This window comes from Euprymna scolopes, chromosome 36, assembly GCF_053919585.1.
Source record: "Euprymna scolopes isolate OS-2025 chromosome 36, ASM5391958v1, whole genome shotgun sequence".
NCBI classification, from domain to species: domain Eukaryota; kingdom Metazoa; phylum Mollusca; class Cephalopoda; order Sepiida; family Sepiolidae; genus Euprymna; species Euprymna scolopes.
The window spans coordinates 42,456,037-42,481,562 of NC_136517.1; the positions used below are offsets into that span (position 1 = coordinate 42,456,037).

General features: G+C 33.8%; 1 protein-coding gene and 1 long non-coding RNA gene across 7 annotated transcripts in view; one reads left to right on the forward strand and one right to left on the reverse strand.

Annotated features, from left to right (window-relative positions):
* LOC145260427 (pleckstrin homology domain-containing family D member 1-like) overlaps nucleotides 1-25,526 on the forward strand; it is a 354,121-nt gene that overhangs the window by 252,029 nt on the left and 76,566 nt on the right. For all 6 annotated transcript variants that reach the window (XM_080118429.1, XM_080118424.1, XM_080118427.1 and 3 more), the window contains exons 8-11: nucleotides 2,835-2,928; nucleotides 15,853-16,034; nucleotides 24,314-24,404; nucleotides 24,932-24,973. In XM_080118429.1, coding sequence (XP_079974555.1) covers nucleotides 2,835-2,928; nucleotides 15,853-16,034; nucleotides 24,314-24,404; nucleotides 24,932-24,973 — 409 coding nt within the window. The remainder of the gene's footprint in view (nucleotides 1-2,834; nucleotides 2,929-15,852; nucleotides 16,035-24,313; nucleotides 24,405-24,931; nucleotides 24,974-25,526) is intronic.
* Nucleotides 19,048-25,526, reverse strand: part of LOC145260430 (uncharacterized) — a 183,416-nt gene continuing 176,937 nt past the window's right edge. Inside the window, exons 2-3 of the long non-coding RNA XR_013864292.1 lie at nucleotides 22,576-22,760; nucleotides 19,048-21,600 (exon numbers count right to left, since the gene is read on the reverse strand). This is a non-coding gene — a long non-coding RNA (uncharacterized LOC145260430). The remainder of the gene's footprint in view (nucleotides 21,601-22,575; nucleotides 22,761-25,526) is intronic.

Consider the following 25,526-nt stretch of genomic DNA (forward strand, 5'->3'; position numbering starts at 1 on the left):
TTTGGATTACTTAGTTGGTTCCTACTAACTTAATATTTCACCCCCACCCCCTGCACACCATTTAATTAAAAAAAAAAAAATGAAAGGTTAAACCTATTTCAGTGCTTATACAGGGTGTCCAAAAAGTCACCAACTTGACCCCTGATTTTGGTAAAACAATTTCACAACTTGCGTACGTTGTTCAATGCTATACTTATCCATAAGTAATTTCCAAAATATTATTTGTAAAATATCTGAAATAGAGAAAAAAAAATAACCATTAATGTTAAAATGAGATTTACAACCCTTCAGTGACCTTTTGGACACCATGTACTTAAAATATTTAACAAAAACGCAGATATAAATGTATAATAGCTCACATTGCTGTAACAAATGGAAACAACTTTTTGTTATCTAATTTTAAATCTGAAAAAAAATACCAATAAAAATAATTGAAATGTTTTTTAATTATGTTTTTCACCGAAATATTCTCGGTTTTATTTCATTTTTGTTTTATGAAGCAAAGAAAACCTAAAAAGAAATAAACAAATTTTGTTTCTTTAGGTTGTATTTTATTCACCTGAGCTATAATTGCCTGCTGTGACCCCCAGATTGAATGGAAGGAAAATTTCAATGGTGACTTTAGAATCTGTTAAAAATTTAACCCCGATTGAAACTTATTTGAATGTTCTGTTAACACAGCGATTTCTGTAGCACAAGTAAACATTGATTCACAATGTTCCATAATGAGTAGAGATAATTAAATTTTACTTTGAAAATGGATGGTCAATTGTTGCAACGTAAAGATCTTATATGCGCGATTTTAATGGTCGACATCCTCCTAGTAAGCCTGCAATAATGAACTTAATGACGTGTTTTCAAAAGCAAGTATCTGTAAATGATAAGTCTAGATGTGGACACGGTTGCTCGATATTATAGCTAAAGCCTGCCTTGTTAACGATATAGCTAGAGCCTGCCTTGACAGAGTACAAAATAGACTTCGTAGCTTAGTGGGGGATGCCCTTTTCTCTACCCTGCAACCTCTCTCCCACAGAAGAGACGTTGCGAGCCTATCCTTGTTTTATCGTTATTTCCATGGCAGGTGCTCGTCTGAACTCCAATCTCTGGTCCCCCCTCGCCAATCTTTCACGAAAAACACCCGTCTAGCTGAATCCACTGTCAAAAATTTCCCCCACTCTGTATCTGTGCCTAAATCAAAACGCAGATTCCATGAACAAGGCTTCTTTCTTAGAACTGCACGCCTGTGGAACTCTGTTCCGTCTGCCTGCTTCCCTCCGGACTACAACTTGGATGTCTTCAAGTCCAATGTTAACAAATTCCTAATGAACTGCCCCCTTAATTAAACACTTCATCAAATCTCCACACTAACGTAATGTACTTGCAATAACCCTTATCCCTGAGTGGTTTCCGGGCCTTGATAAGTGGTGATCACTGTGTAAAAAAAAAAAAAAGCATTAATATAAGACAGATTAAAATTATGAAAAATTAAATTTACAACATTTCAAATGTTCAAACAAGGAATATAACATTCTTTTTTTTTCCTTCATCATTCCAGTTTCAAAAATAAACTTTTCTTGTCAGTAAAATAATAAATTACTAATGTGCATAAATTTGAAAAATTTTGAAAATTCTAAGTTGAATAATTTCTACCATTTGTTAAGAGAAAAAAAAAAAAAAATTCAAGGAAAGTTTCAAAATTTTAAAAAGTCTAGTAGGAAACAATTTTTGAAGAAGTGATTTGAAAATCGTAGAGACAAGTTGAGCAATGAAGTTCAAAAATCCAACAGTGAAATGGCAAAATCTGTGAGCAATGAATTGATTGATTCTATAAATCACGTCAAATCCATAAATAGTGACGTGAATTGTAAATTTTATGTTTCTTCATTTTATTTTGCCTTTATATATGTGCATGTGTGTGTATACTAGCAGGGAGACCCAACGTTGCCTCTCATATTTTTATTGTCATCAAAATCAGTGAAATCGCCAATTATTCAATCAAATCGATTGATTGCCTGTTCTAGTTAGGGACACCTCATGGTGCACCAAGAGGAAGCTTCATAAGCCTCCTTGCAGTGACTTATTTCACAATATATTGTGGCCTACATTGAACTGTAGAGAACCTACTGTTAATTTTATAAAATTATTTTTTATATATAATGGCTTGAATTAAAGTTTGAAATGCAAAAGTCAAGTATCATGCTTCAGTTGTGCTCTAAACAGAAACATTCATTTGGGATGCGCCCCTGCCATATCAAAGAACCTACCGTGGATTTAATATGCTTGATCTTATTGATTGTGCGGTAATAATAGCTTGAATTTAAGTTTAAAATGAAAAAGTCAAATATCATGGTGCATTTCAACTTGCTGACATATTTCTGTACGCGTTATTCATCCCTCCAAATAAAGATTTTATGTCTTATAAACCATCCTTGGTGTATGATTATTATTTCCTGTTAATTCTAATGTTAGTTTAAAAGTTTATTGGTTAAATATTTTCACACAGCCACACACATACATTTACTGTTTTATTTATACAGATTATGATAATACTGAAAAAAATCGCCCCCCCCCTCCAACAAAAAAACAAGCCTAGTTGACTCTCAGAGGATGAATAAATTTTTTTCTAAATTTTAGATAATATTCGCCCAGGTCAACGCCAATCAAGAACATAACAACTTTGTGGGTGTTTGTTTTGTAGTTTGGATTTTTAGCTGAACATGCATACATACATACATGGAGAGACCTGCTTTTTATATTATAGATAAGTAAATTTGCTTACCTAAAATTGAATAAAAATAATATGATAAATAATATATATTATTTTTTCCTTTTAGTGAGTTGGCTGAAACGGTTGGAGCTATGAACGATCTTGAGAACGACAGTTCGCAGCTTTTAAAAACATTGTCACATCAGCAGACGGAACTGGAGGTTTGTAACGATTCTTTTTTTTTTTTATTGATTTATTGAATTTGAGTATCTCTGCATTAAAGAGACTGCAAAAAGAATCTGCAATGGTAAAACCTGGGTATCCTTTACAGACTGCACACCTTTTTCATCTCTAACAATCTTAAGAGGAACTTTTTTAGGGTCACAAAGCGTGAAACCATGTACTCCCACTCAACAACTGCCACCCCAAATCTGTGCATGCTGTGGTCTTCTATCTGTCTTATATTCTCATTCTGACCATGTCGTTGTCTCTCACACGTTGGCAACTGCCGAGAGTAAGCACTGATTCACAAGTATAAAAATAAACTCAAGAGAAATAGAAAAAAAAAACATTGTCAAACACGTTCTACAGATATCAGTTGCACTGTATGTGTGTGTGTGTGACACTATCATGGAAAATATCCCTCTAAACACTATTTGCATCTTAATTGTCTATCTAAGCCATGTTTGTCAGTCCAGTGAATCCATTCATTTCCTCATTTCGACCTTCTAAAGCTCTCCAGATCTAATCCAAGCCACAACATTCTGTCCACAGGCAATAAAAATTAAAGGGTGATATCACTTTCTAACAATACTTAGTGAGTTCTGACTATAGGTATAATAAAACTTATTTCATCTTAATCCCAGCCACAACCTACTGTCAACTGCCCCCAACTGTAACCTGTCCCAAACTCAAGTGCCCGTAAGACTTACTCTTCTTCCTAAACTGTCCATTAACCATCTCTAAATATATATCAACCTCTATTGTCCGTTTTTTTGTCCCAGTCACTGCCATACCTAAATGACAATCCTATTTTTGATTGCCTTTGTGTGCCTTAGTAAACCCCACCTCCCAATTGTCTTTCTACTAGCCTCATTTCTTATACTTTGGTTCTGCTAATCAACTATTTTCCCCCTTTTTGTTATACTTCCCCCCCTTTCCTTTATGATCACTTCCTAACACTTTGGGAGGAGAGATGTTGACAGTATCACAAGAGAAATCTGTCTTAACATAATCCTTCCTATCGCTTTGCTGTGGTGAGGCAAGTATATCAGTGGTCAGTTAATAGCCTAGATAGCAGCCATCGAGGAGAACCTTAAAAAACATCCAGTAGTGAGGCTCCATTTGGGAGCTGTGGCAGCCTTTTAGTTACCATTGCTCCCAGGCCCACTTTGACCAGGAGTGGTAATACTTTTTTAAGGTATCTGGTGCTACCAGATCAGGTTGTCTGATACTCGCTTCCTGACCAAAACTGCATCAAACATTGATGTTACTGTTTCTTTTTGTTTTTTTTTCCTTTTGCTTTGCAAAATTCAAACATGTTCAGCAAAGTCAAAATCCAAATAAAAAATAAACAATTTTCTTCTCCAAAACAATCAAACCAAACATCATGAATAAATATTTGAAGATATAAAGAACTTGAAGAATAAATAAGTTTTTTTTTTAATTACTGAATTCAACATTAAATAACTCTAAAAGGGTTGATATGTGGTAAAACAAAATAACCAAACCAAACTCTATGAATAAATATTTGGAGATATAAAGAACTTGAAGCATAAAAACTTTTTTTTCAAAAATACTGGATTAAGCATTTCTATCTGGTCAAGCTCCTTGCCTAGACCGATGTGACTCTCTCTCCAGATTTCACTGTCTTCATTAGCTGTGGTCCTGGATATGACCTTAAACTATATCCGATGGTGAGGCCCCAGCTTGTGGGCTTTGGGGAGTGTGGAGCCACCCTTTAATTAGCATTGCTCCCAGGTTCATTCTGACCTGGAGTGGTAGTACCTGTTAGGGTCCCAACTATGGGTTAAATAGAAACCGACTTGAAAACAACAAATATATTCTATTAAAAAAAATTTTTCTTCAAAATCTTTGGATTCGGCATTAAATAACCTGAAAAGGGTTGATATGCCATAAAACAAAAACAACCAACCAACCAATCCATCAGTTGCCTCAGATCTTTAGGATCACAGTTGGCGTCATGGGCAATTTGCTGGATGTATGTGGATCTAGGTCATACATCCGCATTAAAAAAAACCCAAATTATTAATATACCGTTAAATGAAAAATAAAAACTAACCACCCAAGACCACAGACACAATTGGTTAGCCATCTTCTGTGACCATGCTCAGGACCACTGTGCATGATTTGAGAAGTAATGTGAGCCAGGGAAGAAGCTATCTTCATCTGATGAAAGTAAACGCCATTGCAACAACATGGCACTGAAGCTTGGATGCTGACAAACAACAAAACGCATCACTTAACAGAATGTATACATGGATGTTATCAGCTGCATTGGACATAGTCTTGATGAAACACCAAATGAATAAAGCCTATACGAACACTTTCAATTCTTATCCGGAATTGCCCCTATATTAAAAGAACAAACATAAAGAAAAGTCTGTATGATGTACATACCTGTGATGAAACAAAAAATATCATATTCCAAAAATAATGTAAATTGGTCAAGTAGTTTTATTTTTATTAAGAAAATCATTTTTAAGCGATTAATGGGAATTCGTAGGCATTACAGCATAAATTTTGCAAGTTTTGAATTATTGTTATATCCCTTTGTTTTTTTGTTTTTTAGATATTTTTCAAAATAGCAGGTGAGACAGTTACTCCTTCAATGCTCATAAAATTTGATTTTTTTTTTTTTTTATTATTTAAAAATAACTGTACTTGAGCAAGTTACATCATTTTTGGAATATGATATTTTCGTTTCACTAAGGGTACATAGTGATAACGTTTTATTTATTTTAGCTTTATGATATAGGGGGAATTCTGGACAAGAACCACACTTTTCTTTTATCTCGGTCTTGCTAAGAAAAAGAAGTCCTCCATTTGCTTGTCACTCCTGCAGAATTATGTCAGAACTTGCAAGTGACACCTTCGTATGGAATACGTTGCATGACACGACACCCACATCAACAGCATAATTCTCACAAGCTTTGAATTATTGTTGAGTTATCTCCCTTTGTAGAAAATTTGTAGGAAACTGATTACCAACTGCTGACAGTGCTGTCTGACAGAAATAGCTGGAAGGAATGAGTCAGAAGAAACTAAGACAAATTTTTTACATGGCAGTCAATGGGATAATATTGTAGTAATCCTTAGTTGTGGAGTGGAAATTTGGTAAATTGGATTACTTTAGGGGACACCTCATCAAAAACTTGTTCATGTTGGACTTGAAGACGGCCATATTGTAGTTAGTTGGAAAGCAGGGGAACAGAAGAGAGTTCCACAGGTGTGCAGTTCTAAGAAAGAAACTTTGCTCATGGAATCTATGTTTAGGTTTAGGCACAGATAATCAGTAGGAGAAATTATTGATAATGGTTTCAGCTAGATGAGTGTTTTTTGTGATAGTTTGGCAAGGGGGACAATAGATTGGAGCTCAGACAAGCACTTGCCATGAAAATAATGATAAAGCAGAGATAGGTTCGTAACATCTCTTCTGTGGGAAAGAGGTTGCAGGGAAGAGAAAAGGGCATCTCCCAACAAAGTCTATTTTGAACTCTGTCAAGGCAGAATAAGTTGTTTCTAGCAGCTCCTGCCCAGATGTGGCAACAGTACTCCATCCTTTGACATACTTGGCTCTTATACAGATAGAGAATTGCATCAGCAGTGAGATATCTACTGGAGCGGTAGAATGATCCCGCCATTTTTCCAGTGACTTTGGCAACAGATTTGATGTACATGTTCCATTTCAGATCAGGAGCTTGTCAAAACATGGAGCCTTCCCAAGACGAGAACCATTCATTTCAATTGATGCCAGATGGGGATCAGAAAGTTGATGACGTTGGTTTTAGATGCATTAAAATTAACCAGCCACCCTCTTCCCCATTGCACCATGTGCTCAAGATCAGAGGAGGGATAATCAGAGAGAACTTGGTCATTTACGGCCTTTGAAGTGTTGCCATAGATGGAAGTGTTGTCAGCATAAATGTCTATGAATAATCTTAGGATGTGATTTGGGAAGAGAGTTGAGACCAGGATGGACCCTTGAGGGACTCCAGCATTAATACTGTGAGCTACACTAAAATTGGCTCATCAAAATCTTGAAGAAAAACGGAAGAGAGTTCCACAGGCGTGCAGTTCTAAGAAAGAAGCTTTGTTCATGGAATCTACATTTAGGTTTAGGCACAGATAAAGAGTGGGGGAAATTATTGATAGTGGTTTCAGCTAGACGTAGTCCTGATCGATTGCAAATATTAAGAGTAAAAGTTCACACAAAATGCATTCAAAAGTTCTACTCTTTCAAGGAAATTAGTTTAATGCTTGGAAATGCTTTAATATTGAAGAATTAAAAAAACAAAACAAAAAAAGACAAAAAGATGAACCAAAATATTATAAAACTAACAAGTATTTTATATTCTAGCTTTTATGTTTTTAGTGATCATGAGCTCAGTTATATCTCTCCCACACAGGTGGTAACCATTTTGTGTGTTGTATTAAACCTATGAGATTCTGAAATAAAAAGGACAATAGTGAAAATAAAAAAAATAATGCATCAGTTGATGTAACCTCTGACCTTCTTTAGGTTTATCTTGTCGAACTCTGGAATCTGCATGGAATTTCGGTAGAAAGATTCCAGAGTTTGACAAGATACAATGATCAGAAGTTACATTGACTGAAACATTGTGAAAATCACAATCGAGATGAGAACAGTAGTCCGATGTATCCAAATAATATGAATAATCAATCCTCATCTCAAAAGTTCAGAAGCAGTTTAATTTACATACATATTATTTATTCTCTGATGTGTGTTTTGGGCGTGTCTGTAAATCTGTATTTATGTGTGTGTGTGTACGTATGTGTAATTGTTTTTTTTATATATATGTATGTGTAATTGTTCTTTTATGTATATGTATGTGTGCTTTTGTATATGTATGTGTAAATGTGCTTTTATATGTGTGTGAATATGCTTGTATATATTTATGTATATGTAAATATGCTTGTCTATGTGTACATGCGTTTTTGTGTGTGCTGGCAAATATGTATTTGTGTGTATTTGTACATGCCTGTAATATTATGACCAGTACATGCAATTATATAATAATACTGTTATTACATTGTGTGTGTGTGTGTGTGTGTGTGTGTGTCTATAAACCCACCGATTCTGCACATTTCATTATCCAATGTTTATAAATATAGTAAAAGTCGTGCCACCCATAAAACTGCCGCAGTTATCTCCCCTGAGGCTTCCTGTTATTGGGCCTCTTATTTTAGGTCATCCCGTGGAGGAAAGAAGGGGAGAGGCATCTTGTTTTTTTTTTTGTTTGTTTTTTTTTCCTGCTTTTATAATTAACTTTTTCTTTTTTTTTTTTGTTCTTTCTTTTTTTTTTGTTTTTTTTTGTTTAGTTCATTTATTTCGTTTTGTTCTTCCCTTCTTATTGAAAATATATATACCAAACCAGTTCTAAAATTCTTTCTCCCTGCACACATACTCTCCAATACAATAAATATTTTATCAGTTGAACAGAGTAGTGGCTCTGAAGAGGTCATATAGACCAAAACTTTGACTTAGCACGAACGAGTATAAAAAAAATGCACTTAAATTCAAAGAATCTCTACTATTATATAAAAGAAACTTTGTGTCTGGCAGTGTTTTTAGATAGGTTTTGTATCAAAATGTCTTTAATAAGAATTAATGATCAATAATGAAAAAATTCGATGAAACAAGGAACAGGCAATTTTGACTAAAGTTAACGCCTTACACAACATTACAAGTGCATTTGAGAAGTTTTATTACCGCACAAGGAGTATAGCTTTTATTATATAATGCATATGTATAGCATATCTCTCATGGTGGGTTTAATATATATATGCTATACATCTACCTGTATGGCACAATCATGTTGAGCAACGTTCAGCCTGTCTAGTGCCAGATGGGTAACCATTTGGGAAAGCTAGGTGCTGTATGTACTTCTGGGAAGGTTGGGTGTGAGGCCAGCAGCCTCATCCTGAAAAAAAGAACTCCTTGCTACAGAAACATCTACAAAGTTGTGAATGGCCTATACCCCTCCAGCGGCTCAAGGCTATGGATGGATACACCTACCTGTATTATATAATAAAAGGTATACTCCTATATCACAGATTAATTTAGTTTCCCCAAACAGCCTCAATATTTTATTTTGCTCCTAATGTAACTATCGCTAGACGTTGCATCCCTATTATATTAACTAGCATCTTCTCTCCTCTTCTGATGAGAAGCATTAGGCTTCGAAATCCCATGGTATAAAGAGTTCTCACTTACCCTACACCCCTAATTGATGTACAACCTTATTGAATAAATGAATAAATATTATATAATTCTATATCGTCATTTTCTTTCTTTATTGACTGCTATATATATATATGCCGCGGTTTGTTTGATCTGTGTTAGTTAGGAGACTTGTGTGTGGGGCATTTGCTCAGTTGGCAGAGTGTTTGCTTCGCATGCAAGAGGCTCAGGTTTCAAAATCCGGGTTCAGATATGTCTAACTGATGAGCCCATATGAGAGCGAAACTCGAATTTTGGACTTCTGGTTTGTTGGTTGTCATGGCTCTTGTTTGACTGTGTAAATAATGATATAATCTCTCACATTCTGAAAAATTATATATATATATATATATATATATATATATATATATATAATATAAAATAATTACCTTATTATATAGGCAATGTATTTAAACTAATTTTTAAGTAGATTAAGATAGCAAATATATACTGGGATGTGTATGTTCTGTAGAAATATGCAAACCTTGAACAGTTAGCATAAACTCTTTACTGTAATCCAGATTCTGAAGCATGGTATGTTTTAGACAAATGAAAACATTGTTTCAGAAACACAGAAATACAAAATAAAGACACGACAGAGACGTGGAGTTTACTAAAAACCTAAAGGGAGTCATAGACTTAATAAACTTACAGAATAGAAAGCATTTTAGGCATAAAAATAAGGTTAGAAAGGAAAAAAGAATACAAATCATCCCAGGAGATTAGCGATTTAGAAATTAAGAGAAATACAGGCTAACACGTGGGGAAAATGTGAAGCAAGTTTATTTAAATAAAAGAATTAATGCTAAAGACAAGTGAAACATGTATGGTCTCCCGTAAATGAATGAGGCATAAAAAAAAGTTCAGCATTGCCTCCCCCCTCATTTAGTCCCAAAAGTCCCCAGAGGACATCAAATCCTGGGGAGAAGGAACAAATGGTGCAGTTTTAGGCCTTTAACATATGTAAATTTGAGTTCTGTACCATGCAAAAAAAGAAATGACTAAGTCCATCATATCCCCCCCCCCCATTTAGCCCCAAAAGTCCCCAAGGCCTTAATAAATTTAAATTTGAGTTCAGGACCATGCAATACTGCTAAATAGACATACACAGAAAAATTTTGGACAAATATGGTAAAATAGTCCCAAAAATGGAGTGTTTTTATTAGCCCTTGAAGAACCCCTGGGGCACACCCAAAAGTTATCATGAAGCATAGACAAACAAAATTATATAGAAAGTTACAACTTTTCAGAAAGTTTTATAAGAATTCAAGGCATCAATTTTTTTTATTTTTTTTTTAATAAGCATGAAAGTGTCATTTTAACCCGAAAGGAACCCCTAGGGGGGCAACCGGAGTTTTCCCGGAAAATCCGTTCTGTTACTTTTTTACTCATGTTTAATGTTTGTGCAAAATTCTAAAAAATTCCAAGGTGTAGTTATTGAGAAAAGTGCGGACAGGCGAGCGGACGAGGGTGAATTTACCGGTCCACCGTTCTTTTTGTCAGGGGACTAAAAATGATATTAGCACTGTTTAATTCTATCCTTAGAGAGAAAAAAAAGGCAGTAATTGTTACCAACTGTTATGAATTAAAAAGAAAGAAGCCAAGTTGCTCAGTAAAAGTTTTATTCACTAAAAGTGCAAACATTAGTTTATATAATCTTTACTTATGATGTTTAGACAGGTTCAAGTTAATCGATGGGGTGAGAAGAGTGTTACAACCATATTACACCCCCCCCCCCCAAGAATTATTAAGATGGAAGATTAGGGGACATAATCATAAGTTATGAATTCTTTGTATTTCCTGGGCATTTTTCTTATTCTAGATGATCTTTGTACCGGTTTTGGAACTCAGAAATCCGTTGTATTAGCTTTTTGAGAAACATTGAGTTCTTCTTACGTTTTTGAATTTTTCAGATGAGGATTGGTTATTTGTATTATTTAGATTCTTTGGACTACCGTTCTCATCCTGAGTGTCAGTTTTCACAACATTTTTGTCAGTGTAACATCTAGCCTTCTTCAGGAGTATCTTGTTGAACTTGGGAATGTTTAAGTCGACCTCAGGAATTTGGACAGAATTTCGAACAGAACCCTTTATTTACTTCACGGGGATAGCATACTCTTGTTCCGTCAGCCATGACTGGATAGACGTCCTAAGTAATTTGCAATTGTATTTTTCGGCCACCCACACTGAGGTTGGTTGCTTGCTTGCTTTTGTTTTACGGCATATCAATCCTTTTCAGGTTATTTAATGCCGAATCCAGTGATTTTGAAGAAAAGTTTTTTAATAGATTATATTTGTTTTGTTTTTTTTCAAGTCAGTTTCTATTTACCCATGGAACCCTAACGGGTACTACCACTCCGGGTCAGAGTGGACATGGGAGCAATGGCAATTAAAGGGTGGCTCCACACTCTCCCAAACCCGCAAGCTGGAGCCTCACCATCAGATATAGTTTAAGGTTATATCCAGGACCCCCCACACTGAGGATTGAACCTTCAATCTTCAGTGGAATATCACTTTTACAATTGGTTTGTCCAAGTAATCTAACCACTGCGTCACAGGTGTCTTGTGTTTGACAGAAACATTCCTAAGTTCGGCAAGATACACCTGAAAGAAGGTTAGAGGCTATATTAACCGTAACGTTGTGAAAATAACACTCAGGATTAAAACAATAGTCCAAAGAATTTAAATAATATGAATATCGATTTCTTCTTCGTGTGGCAATATATTCGGTTTCTCTACATTGAAAATATGGAAACTAAAGCCGCTTTCAGGACTGCCAGCAACCATTGTAAGAAAGTAATAAAGAATGCAAGAGAGTTGTATGCTCAATCTGTTAAGTCCAAAGTAGCTGAGCAGCGGCTTGGTTCCCACCAGTTTTGGCAAATAGCAAACAGAATCCTGAACAGAAGCGTGTGCTCCATCCCAACTATTATCAATGGACCTGAGGTAATCTCGTCAGCATCAGACAAAGCCAAACTCTTTGTCAAGAACTTTGCAGCTAATTCTACTCTTTGCGATCAAGGCCGCCAACCCCCAATATTTCCTCCTGTATCAGAAAACACGCTATGTGATATACGTATATCTGTACGTGATGTTGCCAAGCTAATCAAAAACCTTGATTCCAGTAAAGCAACTGGCCCTGACGGTATTCCAATTATAGTACTCAAAAAACTTCAACCTGAACTAGCGCCCATACTTACAAAACTGTTTAAACGTTGTCTTAAGGAGAATAGTTTCCCATCTCCCTGGAAAATTTCATCAGTATGCCCTGTATTTAAGAATTCAGGTGATCGCTCATCCCCCTCTCAGTACAGGCCAATAAGTCTCCTGTGCGTCATGAGTAAGTTGCTGGAATCTGTGTTAAATACAGAAGTAATCAACCATCTCAACAAAATTAACCTTCTTAGTGACACTCAATATGGTTTCCGTTCTGCTAGATCTACAGCAGATGTGCTTACAGTTATATCTCATAGGATTAGCAAATCTCTCGACGGAGGCAACCTTTCTAGGGCAATTGCTCTTGACATATCTAAGGCCTTTGATAGGGTATGGCATAAAGGTTTACTTCATAAGATCTCTAGCTATGGTATTGCTGGAAATGTCTTCTCAATTATTAAATCATTTCTTTCTGATAGGTTCATAAGAGTAGTAGTTGAGGGGCAAAAATCAGAAGCTCACAGTATTAATGCCGGTGTCCCTCAGGGGTCCATCCTGGGCCCAACTCTTTTCCTGATCTACATTAATGATCTTCCAAATCACATCCTTACATCATTTGTAGACATTTATGCTGACGACACTACCATTTATGGTAGCACATCTAAGACAGTAAACGACCAAGTTCTCTCCAATTCTCTCTCCTCTGATCTTGAGCACGTAGTACAATGGGGTAAGGAGTGGTTGGTTACTTTTAATGCATCTAAAACCAAGCTTCTCTCTTTACATCATCAACATTCTGATCCCCATCTGGCATCAATTGAAATGAATGGCTCTCGTCTTCAGGAGGCCTCAAGTTTTGACAAGCTTCTTGGCTTGATCATTACTCCTGATCTTAAATGGAACATGTACATCAAATCTGTTGCCAAGGCCGCTGGAAAAATGGTGGGATCTTTCTATCGATCCGGTAGATATCTCACTGCTGATGCAATTCTCTATCTATATAAGAGCCAGGTACGTCCAAGGATGGAATACTGTTTCCACATCTGGGCAGGAGCTGCTAGAAAGGACTTGTCCTGCCTTGATAGAGTTCAAAATAGACTTCGTAGCCTCGTAGGAGATGTCCTTTTCTCTTCCTTGCAACCTCTATCTCACAGAAGAGATGTTGCGAGTTTGTCTCTGATGTATCGTTATTTTCATGGAAAGTGTTCGACTGAGCTTCAATCTATGGTCCCCCCTCGCCAAACTTTCACAAGAAACACTCGTCTAGCTGTAAACACTATCAATAATTCCCCCCACTCTTTATCTGTACCTAAACCTAAACGTAGATTCCATGAACAGAGCTTCTTTCTTAGAACTGCACGCCTGTGGAATTGTCTTCCGTTTTCCTGCTTTCCGACTGACTACAATATGGTTGTCTTCAAGTCTAATGTAAATAAGTTCTTGATGAGCCGTTCCATATAAGTTATCAAATTTACCAAATTTTCATTACTAATGATTACTATATTGTCCAGTTTCTACTGTACACTCTTTAACCCTTATCCTTGAGTGGCCTCTTGGCCTTGATAATGTGGTGATGCCTATGTAAAAAAAAAAAAGAAAAAAAAAAGGGGTCCTCAATGCCTGTAGAGAGATCTTTATTAGAATTATCCTCTTCATTTGAAGATCTAGGGACCATATCTTGTACATTAACAGTAGTTTCTACATCAGAAGGTTGGCATATCTGTGCTCAAAAATGTTGAGATACTTAAGAAGATAGAAAACTGCGCTATGAGAGATGTGAAGAAAGCAACTAAACAAATTCTCCAAAAACCCAAAGTAATTCTAAAGTTAAATGAACTCATAAAAGCACCCCCCCCCCGCCTCTATACCTACCAAGAAAAAAACCGGTGATATTCTTCTGAAATATCTTGACCATCTACAAATTTTTACTGACGGTTCCAAAGACCACAGTAGCATGACATGCACTCCCATTTCAAACAAAACAACTTTAAAATAGACCCCTCCAGCAGGAAGTTCCATTTTTACTGCTGAAGTACATGCCATTAACCTCACTCTCAATCTCTTAGAAAAAAAATAAACATAAGAAATTCCTAATATTTTCAGATTCACTCAAGTAACAACAAAAAAAAAACTTGAAAACCCTCTTATTATCGAACTACTAAACAGAATCAACTCGTTATCTAAACACAAAGAAATAATCATATGCTGGATTCTAAGCCACATTGGAATAAAAGGAAACAAAAGAGCTGACTTAGTAGCCAAATCAGCTCTAAACTTGAACTCTAATATAATTAACATTCCCTACACTGACTTTAAACATAAAAATCAACCAACTATTTTATTCAAAATGGCAGCAACAATAAAATAACAAACCATATCAAATCAAAACCCATACTGGAAGAATGGAGATCAACTCTTAGAAAATCAAGAAAGGAACAAGTAATTATATCTAGAATACATATTAGCCATACAAAAATCACGCACTCCTTCATACTTAAACAAGAGCAGCAAAACTTGCACAGTCAAACATCTTTTTGTAGAATGTAGAGCCCTTGATAGCGCTAGAAAACAGTATCTAAAATCTAACAATATGAAGAATATCTTTGAAAACAATTGCTTGGATGAAATTCTCTCCTTTTTGAGAGTAACAAGACTATTCTCAAAAATATAAAAAAAGGAAAAGTTTTTTTTTTCTTTTTCCAGCATCAAATAAATTAATGAGGTTCGATAATTTGGTTAAACATCTCATCAAGCTAACAAACAAATAAAACAAAAATAGCACCATCTCTCTACAAAACAACTCAACTAAACCCTGCAAATAAATATTTGAAGATATGAATACCCGGAAGCCCAATTTTCTTTTTTTAATGATTAAATTCAACATAGCATAACCCAAAAATATTTTGATTAAAAAAAAACAACAGAACAACTAAATCGAACACCATGAATAAGTACCTGAAGATATAAAAAATTTAGAACATAAAATTTTTTTTTTTCAAAATCACTGGATTCAGCATTAGATAACCCGAAAAGGGTTAATATGCCATAAAACAACCAATTTATGATGTACATACTCGGCATGGAATAAAGATGTCATATTCCAAAAATCACATGGGTTTGGCTAGTAACTTTTCTATTTGGCTAGTAAACCAAAATATTTAGTTGTCAAAGGTCAACTAAAGAGCCCTGCATTTTAATTTGATAATAGATGAGGATAGTAAATAATTTAACATGATCTGAAGATAAAGTCAGTCAAAAATGCCCCCCACCCCACCCTTTTATACAGATTTCCAGCTGCTGCTATTAGCACTGTTCTGATAATCACTTGATTAATATGTGAAAGGAAGATGCATGCAGAGGGACAGAATTGTCTCACATTGGCCAAATCCGTCAAAGGGTTAACTTCTGATTTTTGAATTGTAATCTGGGCATGACATAAGCCATCTGACTCATGTTATTGATCTAAAAATAAAAGTTAAAAAAGACTTCTATGTTAATCTTTTAGATTTTGGCCAATGAACGAGAGAAGATTTTAGACACATTGAAAGAAAAGGAAGGAGAAACAGAATCGCTGTCAAAGAAGAATGAACTACTGGCTCAGACTTCGGACAATCTGCGATTTATGCTGCAATCGATAGAAACCAAAACAGATCTACTACTCGAGGAGAAGTTTAATGCTGAAAAACGGTAAGTGTTTTTTTCAACTTATTTATTTTTATAGACAAGTGGTCAGATATGATTGCATCTCTCCTTATCTCGCTCTCTCTCTCACTTGCTCTTTGTCCACATCAATTATCAGATGAAACTAAACCCGGTGGATGGTTGTTTAACCATAAAAACATCCAATGAGATTAATCTTATTTGACAGTTGCAAAAGCATGAAACGACTGTTGTGAGGTAATGTTTGTGATACACGTAGGTTCATATAAATTAAGAATGGAAGTATGGAAAACCTAAAACCTAACATTTTGCCCATTATTTAATGGGCTTTATCAAGAGCGAAGTACGGCACAATCACATTGACACACTGGTTCTCGCCAGATCACCAAAGTTAAGCAATGTTGAGCCTGGCCAATACCAGATGGGTGACCATTTGGGAAGGCGAGGCGCTGTATGTACCTTCTGGGAAGGTTGGGCGTGGGGCCAGCACCCTCATCCTGTAAAAAGAACTTCTCGCTACAAAAACATTTACAAAAGTTGTAGATGGCCTATGCCCCTCCAGGGGCTCAAGGCTACGAATGGATGGATGGATCAAGAGCGAAAAAAAAAAAAAGTGGCACATAGCTCGTTATATTTTTTCTAATTTGATATACAGTTGGGCAAAACATTTCACATTTCCATTTTTAATTCATACCATCGAATTTATTTTACCTTTTATTATCATATACACACTTTAATATATTAAGTACGCTAAAATTGATATGTAAGTAATAGACAAATAAAAAGGAACAAATATTTCGTCTTTATTTTGAGACTTCCTCTTCATGAACAGATAACTCGGTTTGTTTCTTTTTATTTCTCTATTTTGTCAAAGTACTATTTCCATTATTTTCATCATATATAAATACATATAAGTAAAATCAATCTCTTTCTTGATTGTGGTCATCGATAGCATTCTTCCTACAAAATCAATATTTGATTCTGGTTGGTCAGTTCTTTTAGTATCATTGCAGCATGTTGATTAGAACAGTAAAATATAATTTGATTTTATTCCTTACGCAAAATACTTTGACCTGGCTGGAATTATTTTCATAAGTGTGACATTGCGCAGAAAGGGAAACAGAAAAAAAGGGCTATTTTGGGCAGCTATGGAAAAAAGGACAATTATTGAATAAATATCGATTGAAAATAAATTTTTGTACAGTTTTTGCAGAAGATATCGTTTTAAAAAGAGACCCCCCCAACCCCTCATCCCTCCCCTATTTAAAAAAAACAAAATTATTAATATATTAATTATTCTGTTTTGTGCTCTTGAACTTGGGAAATTTTCTGTTGAACTCTAGAATCTGCACAGAATTTCAGTCGGAAGTTACATCGACTGAAACATTAACAAAGTGTAGTATCTGTTCTGATGCCTAACTTCACCTATTCTCTCCTCGTTCAACGAAGGAGAAATCCTTCTAGACTGAGGCAATTTTTGTTCCGACCTAGAGTGCTCTTTTTTTTTTTTTTTTTTTTTTGGACCCGGATTTTCCCCACATTAAAAAACGACCTTGTGTCTAACTTTACCCTCTAGGGGAGGCAAGAAAATAGGAACACTCAACATGAGATCAGTAATATGAAGTGTGTTCATAACTTATAAAAATCGATTTTATTTGGTCTTAAAGAACCCTTAACATTTTAAAATATATATTTTTTAATATAATTTGGGGGGAAGGGGTAGCCCCTTTTTAAAAAGACTGTTAAAAAAACTAGCTATTTTCAATAATTGCCCTAAATTTATATATGCTACTAACCCTCCATTTTAAATTCTGAAATAATTTTGTTTTTAATGGGTTCACAAATATCATTCCAAAAAGTAGGATTTCATTGGAGAGGGGGGGGGGGTTAAATGTAAATACAATTTCTTTTTTAATTTGACAAACTTGTAAATGTTTTCCCTTTATGTATTTTATCCAAGACTTTGATAAATTCTTGTGAGATATTCATGTATATTTTTAACTTTTAGATATAATAAAACATTAACTATTTCAGAGGATACAGTGATCAGACAAAGTGAGGTCAAAGTGGCTCCAGGAAAATAAAATAAAACTTGCCCATTTGTTTGAAATTTTTTAATATTAAACTGTGAACTCTCTGATATTTGGAAAGTAGATGAGAAAAATACTTGAACACCTCAAACTCTTTGAACTCTAAAAGATTTACTGTGATTCATCAATAAAAAAAAATGAAATTTGAAAGCCCCCCCCCCTACAAAACAATGTTAACTGCCATTTTTTTTTATCAATCATGTTTTGGTTAAGAACAAGTGATGATGACAAATTCATCTATAAATATAAAAGCGAAAGTGTATGTATGTGTGTTCGCTTTTTCTCTATGTCTACAAAAGGCTTTTTTTTCAGAGAAGCAGTCGCTCGCTTCACAACTTTTTAAAACTTTTTATATCACATAAATCGTAATATCTCACAGTTAACAACAAAGCTCGCCTGTCTATTTAATTTGCTCGATTTCGGGAAGATAAATATTCAACATTTGTCGCTTGCCACATGTGGGTTAGTCTTTTTCCTATAACATCTTGGGGGGGAAAAAAAGCGTTCAGCAGTAAATACTATCCCGCAGTCAAACTTGACCTCGTTAACTCATTAAAACGGGCACCTGCCAAATCCAAGTAATTAAATAAATTCAAACGTATTTCTGTTAGCATCTCGCGGTGAGGCAATGGTTAACATCGCACGTTTTTTTTTTTTTTACATTTTAATTTACAACTTTGCCTCAACAGTTCGGGTTCGATCCTCATACTTACTTTTTTTTTTTTTTTGGTAGTATTGCCAAAAATCACACAGACAATTAAAATAAATTATCTGTAAAAGTTACATTATGGCAAAGGAAGAAAATGAACCGTATTAAACAGACATGCATGTATATTAAAATGGAAATAAATAAAACATTCAATCATTCAATCAAATTATCATCACTAGCAAATACTAACACAACAGGAACAATGTTTTGTAAATAAAAAATAAAATAAAAATGATGCAATTGCAAAACATTTATATAAATGAGTTTACAAAAACATAAGTATTTTTTTATTTAGAAATATTCATGTGAGAACATTTTTGTAGGAAAATATTACATTTAATAGAAAATGAATACAAAAGCCTTTGAAATAAAAATATTCTTTTTTAATTAAAAAAAAAAAAGAAATTGGTTAATAACAAATGAAGAGAATAATTTAGTTAAGTACCTCGTTGTTAATCATATTTAAGTCCTAAAATTCTTAAATTATAATGTAAAAACATTAACATTTTCTCCAGTTTTCCTTTGTCTTTTTTTTTTCTTAAATTCAGTGAAGCACTTTTCAAAACTAACATTAAAGTCATTATCATCATCACTTTTCTCCACAGATACAGTAGAAAAGTCGGTCTCCATAACTTATGATACATTGGGAGAAGTGTCTATTTTTTCTTTGGTTATAGCATAGATATCTTGTGCTAACCATTCTGTAATAGACTTGTCACGAGGCAGGCCACTGTAGTTATTTTCAAGGAAACCAGACTTGAATCTGGGATTGAGTTATGTTACTAAAATAAGATTTTTATCCTGTAAATAGTTATTAAATCTAGCATTAAAAGAAGTTTTTCATGCTGAAAGTGTTGAATCCAACCCATGGTAGTCCTCTTTCTTCTCTTTTAAAAAAATGATGAATAACTTTTATTTGTGTTATAATATAGGAGGCAGTTGCTTTTCTATTAGAAATTACATTTGTACATTCACTGAATTGTTTCAGTATTTTTAATATTTTTTCTAACATCTTGCATTAGTTGGATTCCAAAGGACATGGTTTTACATGTTCACTGCAATATGAAATAAGAGCATTCTTTTGTTCAAATACTCTTGATAGCATAGCATATTGACTGTTCCATTGTATATATTCATTCTGAATAAATCTATGGTTGGGCAAGTTAAATTTTTTCTGGTATTCCTAGTACTTTGCAAAAGCTGCAGGTGAATGATTGAAGTGCCCAACTATTTCTTTACAAATAGATATCATGACCTTCACAAATCTCTGTAAAAATGGCATCATTAAGCGCCAACTGTAACGTGTGTAGAAAACATGGTAAAGCTGCATAATTGGTTTGTATGGTTGCTGCTGCCATATTAGCTGCATTATCTCATATAAGAACATGGATTTTATAAGAAATGTCAAATTCTTCCACTTTGTTTTTGATAGCTTCATTAATATTTGCCGCAGTGTGAGATGCTTTAAATGGAGTAATTCTTAAAACTGCACTTTTTGTTCAAAGTTTTCATTGATCCAATGAAATATCACACTTATACAAATGTAAGTTCGCTGTACCAACAGACCAGCCAACATTGATAAGAGATAAATAAGTAGCAGTGTTAATTTCCTCCCGTATCTTATTTCTAACCTTACTGCACAATAGTTTCTTTTATATACTCTCTAGAAAGAAAGTGTATAATTTGGACAAATATGCTTCAATAGTCTTATAAAATCAAAGTCTTCTACAACAGGAAAAATTTGCAAGTCAATTGCAATCATTTCACCAATATATTTATGGATCCTTTGAGCTTTGCTATCATTTATATCCCAAGTTTTATTTTGAGCGATGATGTGTAAGGTTTATTGCTTAAAGGAGCTGCTGACAATTTTGATTCATTTCATAGTTGAAACATCGATAGGCTGTGTCCTTTTCATCTCTTCTTTCGTTTTTTCTTCTTTTTCTTTCTGAACTTCTGTGTGATGCTACGTATAAATGTTTCAACATGTTTGTGGTGGTAAAAGAAGCAGCATGTATTCCTCTAATTATTTGCTTATTTAAAATTTTTTTTTTTTTTTTAAAATTCAATTTTCACCCCAAACAAGGCAAGTACCACTTTGAAGCAAAGGGCTACTATTGGGGACATAATTTGTTGAGGCATTATGAAGGGAGAGGAGTAGAAAGATGTTTGTTCACATTACACTTGAACTTCTGTTTATCAGTACAGTTGGGAAAGCAGAATCCCGGAAGGGAGTTCCAAAGACTTGCAGTTCTGGGGAAGAAACTATTCGAGGGTAAAAGGATTTCTTACAGCTAGAGATCTCTACTGTGAAGGGGTGGGACTTAGTTGCTTGTTGGGGGTAGTAATGTCGAGGAGGTACAAGTGCTTGCAGTTCGTCAGAGCATTCACCATTAGAGTATTTGTACAACAGGCAGAGGGATGCTACATTTCGTTGATCGGACAGAGGCTGAAGCCTAGATGACAGTTCAGGACCTATCAGGTTGGCGACTCTCTTTTGAACCCTGTCCAGGAGTGAGACAAGCAGCAGATGCACCAGCCCAAATGAGACAAAGAATGGTGGTCTTATAGAGGTATAGAATACTTTCAGGCATAAGTAATTTTCTGGCATGGTAGAGAGAGCCCACCTTCTTTGCAGCAGCCTTGGCAATGCTCTCAATGTATATATTCCAGTTCATGTTCCATGTTTATTACACAGTTGGCATATTGATTTATTTTGCTAATCAGAAATCTTAAAAAGTTTCCAAAGTATACTTTGCTGCTTAACACTGGATCTGCTTGATATAATTTGCGTCTGAAAATAATAAACACCAGTTAATAATATTTTGATTTGTTGTTGTTAAAAATCTTTCTAGTTTTTATGTGTACATTTAAACAATGAATTATGAATTGTATGATAAATAAAAGGTCTATTTTTGTCACTTATTTGAAGGTGCCATGATCAATCTCCTCAAAATATTATTTGTTCATTTATCGATGAATGGAATACATTGAGGATAATTCAATTTTAACATTCATTTTGAAAATAAGAGACACAATATTGCAACACTATTCTAAGCATAAATGCATCAAGTATTTTAAGGTTGCATTAAATTACAGAAATGTGTTTAAACTAGCTTCAGACTTTACTAAGAACTTTGATTCTTAGTAAATCCTTATGTATTAAAAGATTGAATGCTTATAAGCTTTTTACATCCAATCATTTTATGAATAGAGATTAGATCAACTTCACCATAACAGCCAATATTTATAGTTTTATAACAATTTGATTCATAAAAATGAATTTAACTTTTAAAATCCTATTTAAAAAAAATGATTTGGTAAAAACACGGCTAGATTAAAACTCTGAGAATAGAAGCAAAAGAAAAAATGGGCAACATGCAACTTTGAAGTCTCTATAATGGCTCAGAAATCAAAAATAAGACAATATACTGGTAGAAACCCGTCTGATAAATGCTACCAAAGGCAAGATAAGTTACTCTTCTACCTAGTAAAAGAATATATTTGACTTTTACAAAGAAGAAAATTCAAACGTTTCCATTACATTAAAATAAATATTAAACAAAAATGAATAAAAAATGTTAGTAATCAATTTTCAAATCATGAAACACATTTTTAATATCTTTTGAAATAGTGTTTTTTTTTTTTGTTTTTTTTTAAATACACTTACATGTTTACGTTGGCAAATTTTCATAATCTTTCATGCATAGTGTCAGTGATTGGGAAATGGGAAAACTAAATTGTCAAAGGTATCAAAGATGTTAATTACCTGAAAATACTTTTTGTAGTCTGGGTTTTTATTGCCTTATATTTCCTTCCAACTCAACTTTGGATACATGAGAAGTGAAACTGATCTGGCTCCAGATGGTCTTTTTCACACCTTTTGTCCATTCCTTGTCATATTTATCAATTCTGAGTGAGGGAGCAGACAAAAATCTACCAGACAAAACCCAACTGGACAAAAACATAAACCCATAAAATAAATAAATTAAAGATTAAAAAACACTTTTTATATTCTACTTTTGAATTAATTAGCAATAATGTTTGATATCATTTTTCTTGACAAAATATTTCTTTAATTTTTAACAATTTTTTCGATAAACTGCATTCTTCTAGAGGTGAAATTTTGCAAAGTTTCAAATTTTCTTTTGTTTATTTTATGCAAATAAAAAAATTACATCTTAGTTCGATGTTATTATGATCTATAGGGTTTAGTTTTACTTATAGTTTAAAAACAAAAATTTATCATTAGTGCAAGCAATAGAAAATTAAGTTTAAAAAATATTAAAAGAATCGTTTTTGGAATCGGAAAATAGGCACAAATTTTTCTGATTCTGATACCGATTCTGATACCCCCAAAAGTTCCAATTTTCTCGAATTCTGATTAATCGTCCCCACACTAATATATATATATATATATCCTGAAATGAGACAAGATATATGAAAAAGATGAAAGAAAAATAAATTAAACACAGGAAGAAATCATCAGAAATAGGAAATTTACCAGTTTCATTCGAATCCACAAATGTCTTCAAAAAAAGATGTTATTGATCCGAGGAAAACTGGTAACTCTGTCGTTTTGTATGATTTCTTTCTGTGTTTAATTTGTTTTTCCATTTGTCTTGTTAATGTATTATATGCACATTAGTGGACAAACATTTATCAATTGATATGAAAAAATAAAAAAGTAATTAAATGTTATTCTCCTTTATCCAGCATAAATAGAAAATGGCCAATGAAAGGGGAAAAAATTAATAAAAAAAAAAAAAATGCATTAGAAAAAAATATCATAACGATAAAAATATTTGAGAAACAAGCCGAGCATGCAGGTGAAAATTTTTAATTTCACCATGAATAATGTTTGTGAAAAACTTAAAAAATTCAATGAGTGGTTATTGAGAAAAGTGTGAACAAACGAATGGACAAACAATTTGGGGGCGATTTTATCCCTATAATGACCCCTAGGGTGGAGCAACCAGAGTTATCCGAAAAAATCCATTCTGGCAAAAATTTACTTTCACCATGACTAATGTTTGTGCAAAAATTTTTAAAAATCCAAGGCGTGTTTCAGAAAAGTATGAATGGACAAACAGGAGTGAATTACTAGGACCAATCCCTTCTTTGTCAGGGAACCAAAAAAAAAATCAAAGGTAATTTTTTTTTAAAGATTAAATTCCAAAGTTTACGATATCTTTAATTATTTGCCTTCCCACAAGGACGGTAGACACAAGATTGGTTTTTAATGTAGAGAAAATCCAGCTCCTCCAAAAGGGTACTTTGAATTGGGACAAAAATAAAAATGATCACGGTTTAGAAAGATTTTTTCTTCACTAATTGAGGACAGAAAAAAAAAAATGAAGTGTAGTATAAGAACAGATACTACATTTTGATCTCAGCCAAAAAGGTTAAGTATAGTGTAAGTAATGAAAATATTTATTCACTAAAATTGTATGCGTTTTTTCTTGATTGTTTTTTTTTTCTTGATTAAAAAAAAAATGTCTTTTCAGACTGGCTGAAAATGAGGACCGAACGAACCAGTTAAAAACGGAGAAAGAATATTTCATCGACCAAGCTCACACCTTGCAAGCTACGATTGCAGTAAGGCTTTTTATCTTTAACTATCAGTTTAATTGCTGACAGAATTAGTGCAATCTCTCCTTGTGTATTAAATAAAGGATTCACATCTCAAGTTCGAGAATATACACTTGAAGAAAGTCGATTACATTGGCCAAAGCATTGTGAAAATAACCAAGATGAGAATAGTATTCTGAATAATGCAAATGATCAACCCCCATTTCAAAAAATTCTGAAAGATAATATTAATCTATTAAATCAATTTTTCAACAAAATTTTGGCCGGTCAGTTGTATCATATATTTATTTACACTGTTTTTTCCTTTTTTTATCAGGTGCTCAAGGGCAGAAAAACATCCTCACCCAACTGTTTGCTTTTTGTGTAATTTTTTCCATTGCAAAATTGAAAAGTCTTTCTCTCTTATGTAACATGTGATCTCGTTTGACCAATCACAGCTTCGGATTTTTAATATCTCAGAGTTATATAATGATCTGCTTTGACTGCAATTCAACTTTTGATTTCATGAAACTCTTGTTTATTCTTTCTTCTAGGACTTGACCGCTCAGAAAGAACTCACAGAGGCTGAACTTAGGGTAAGAATTATTTTATTTTTCTGTAAAAAAAAAAAAAAAAAATTAAGGTTACCTCATGTTGTCCGGGATAATGATAATTTTTGAATATGAAACCGATGTGGATAACGTAATAGTTTTCAACTTGAATCTTAGATAATGTAAGAGAAAGGAAGTTGTTAGTCATTGTTTTCTTTTTAGTAAAGAATCACCACTTAAGCAGTTTTTTTTTTTCAAAAACGTTTAGCTTACAATTTACTTTTTCTTTTGATGTTAATGCCTGAGCTATAAAAAACATGTTTGCTGCAAGGCAATTAAAACATGAACCAATAGCTATTACATTACACATGCATATTTTTAATACCATCTTTCAACCTTCATCTAGTGAATTTCATTATTTTAATTTTCATGCTTTTGTATCGATTTTCCCCTGCTAAAACTCTAGTAGGGAATTTATTAGAATGAGTGTTTACAAGAATATGCAAATTAGCTAGATCTTCTGCTAAGTGAATGCAATTCCACGACCCACATATAACAAAGTTGTATTTTCTTTTTAAATATATAGAAAAAAGGAGGT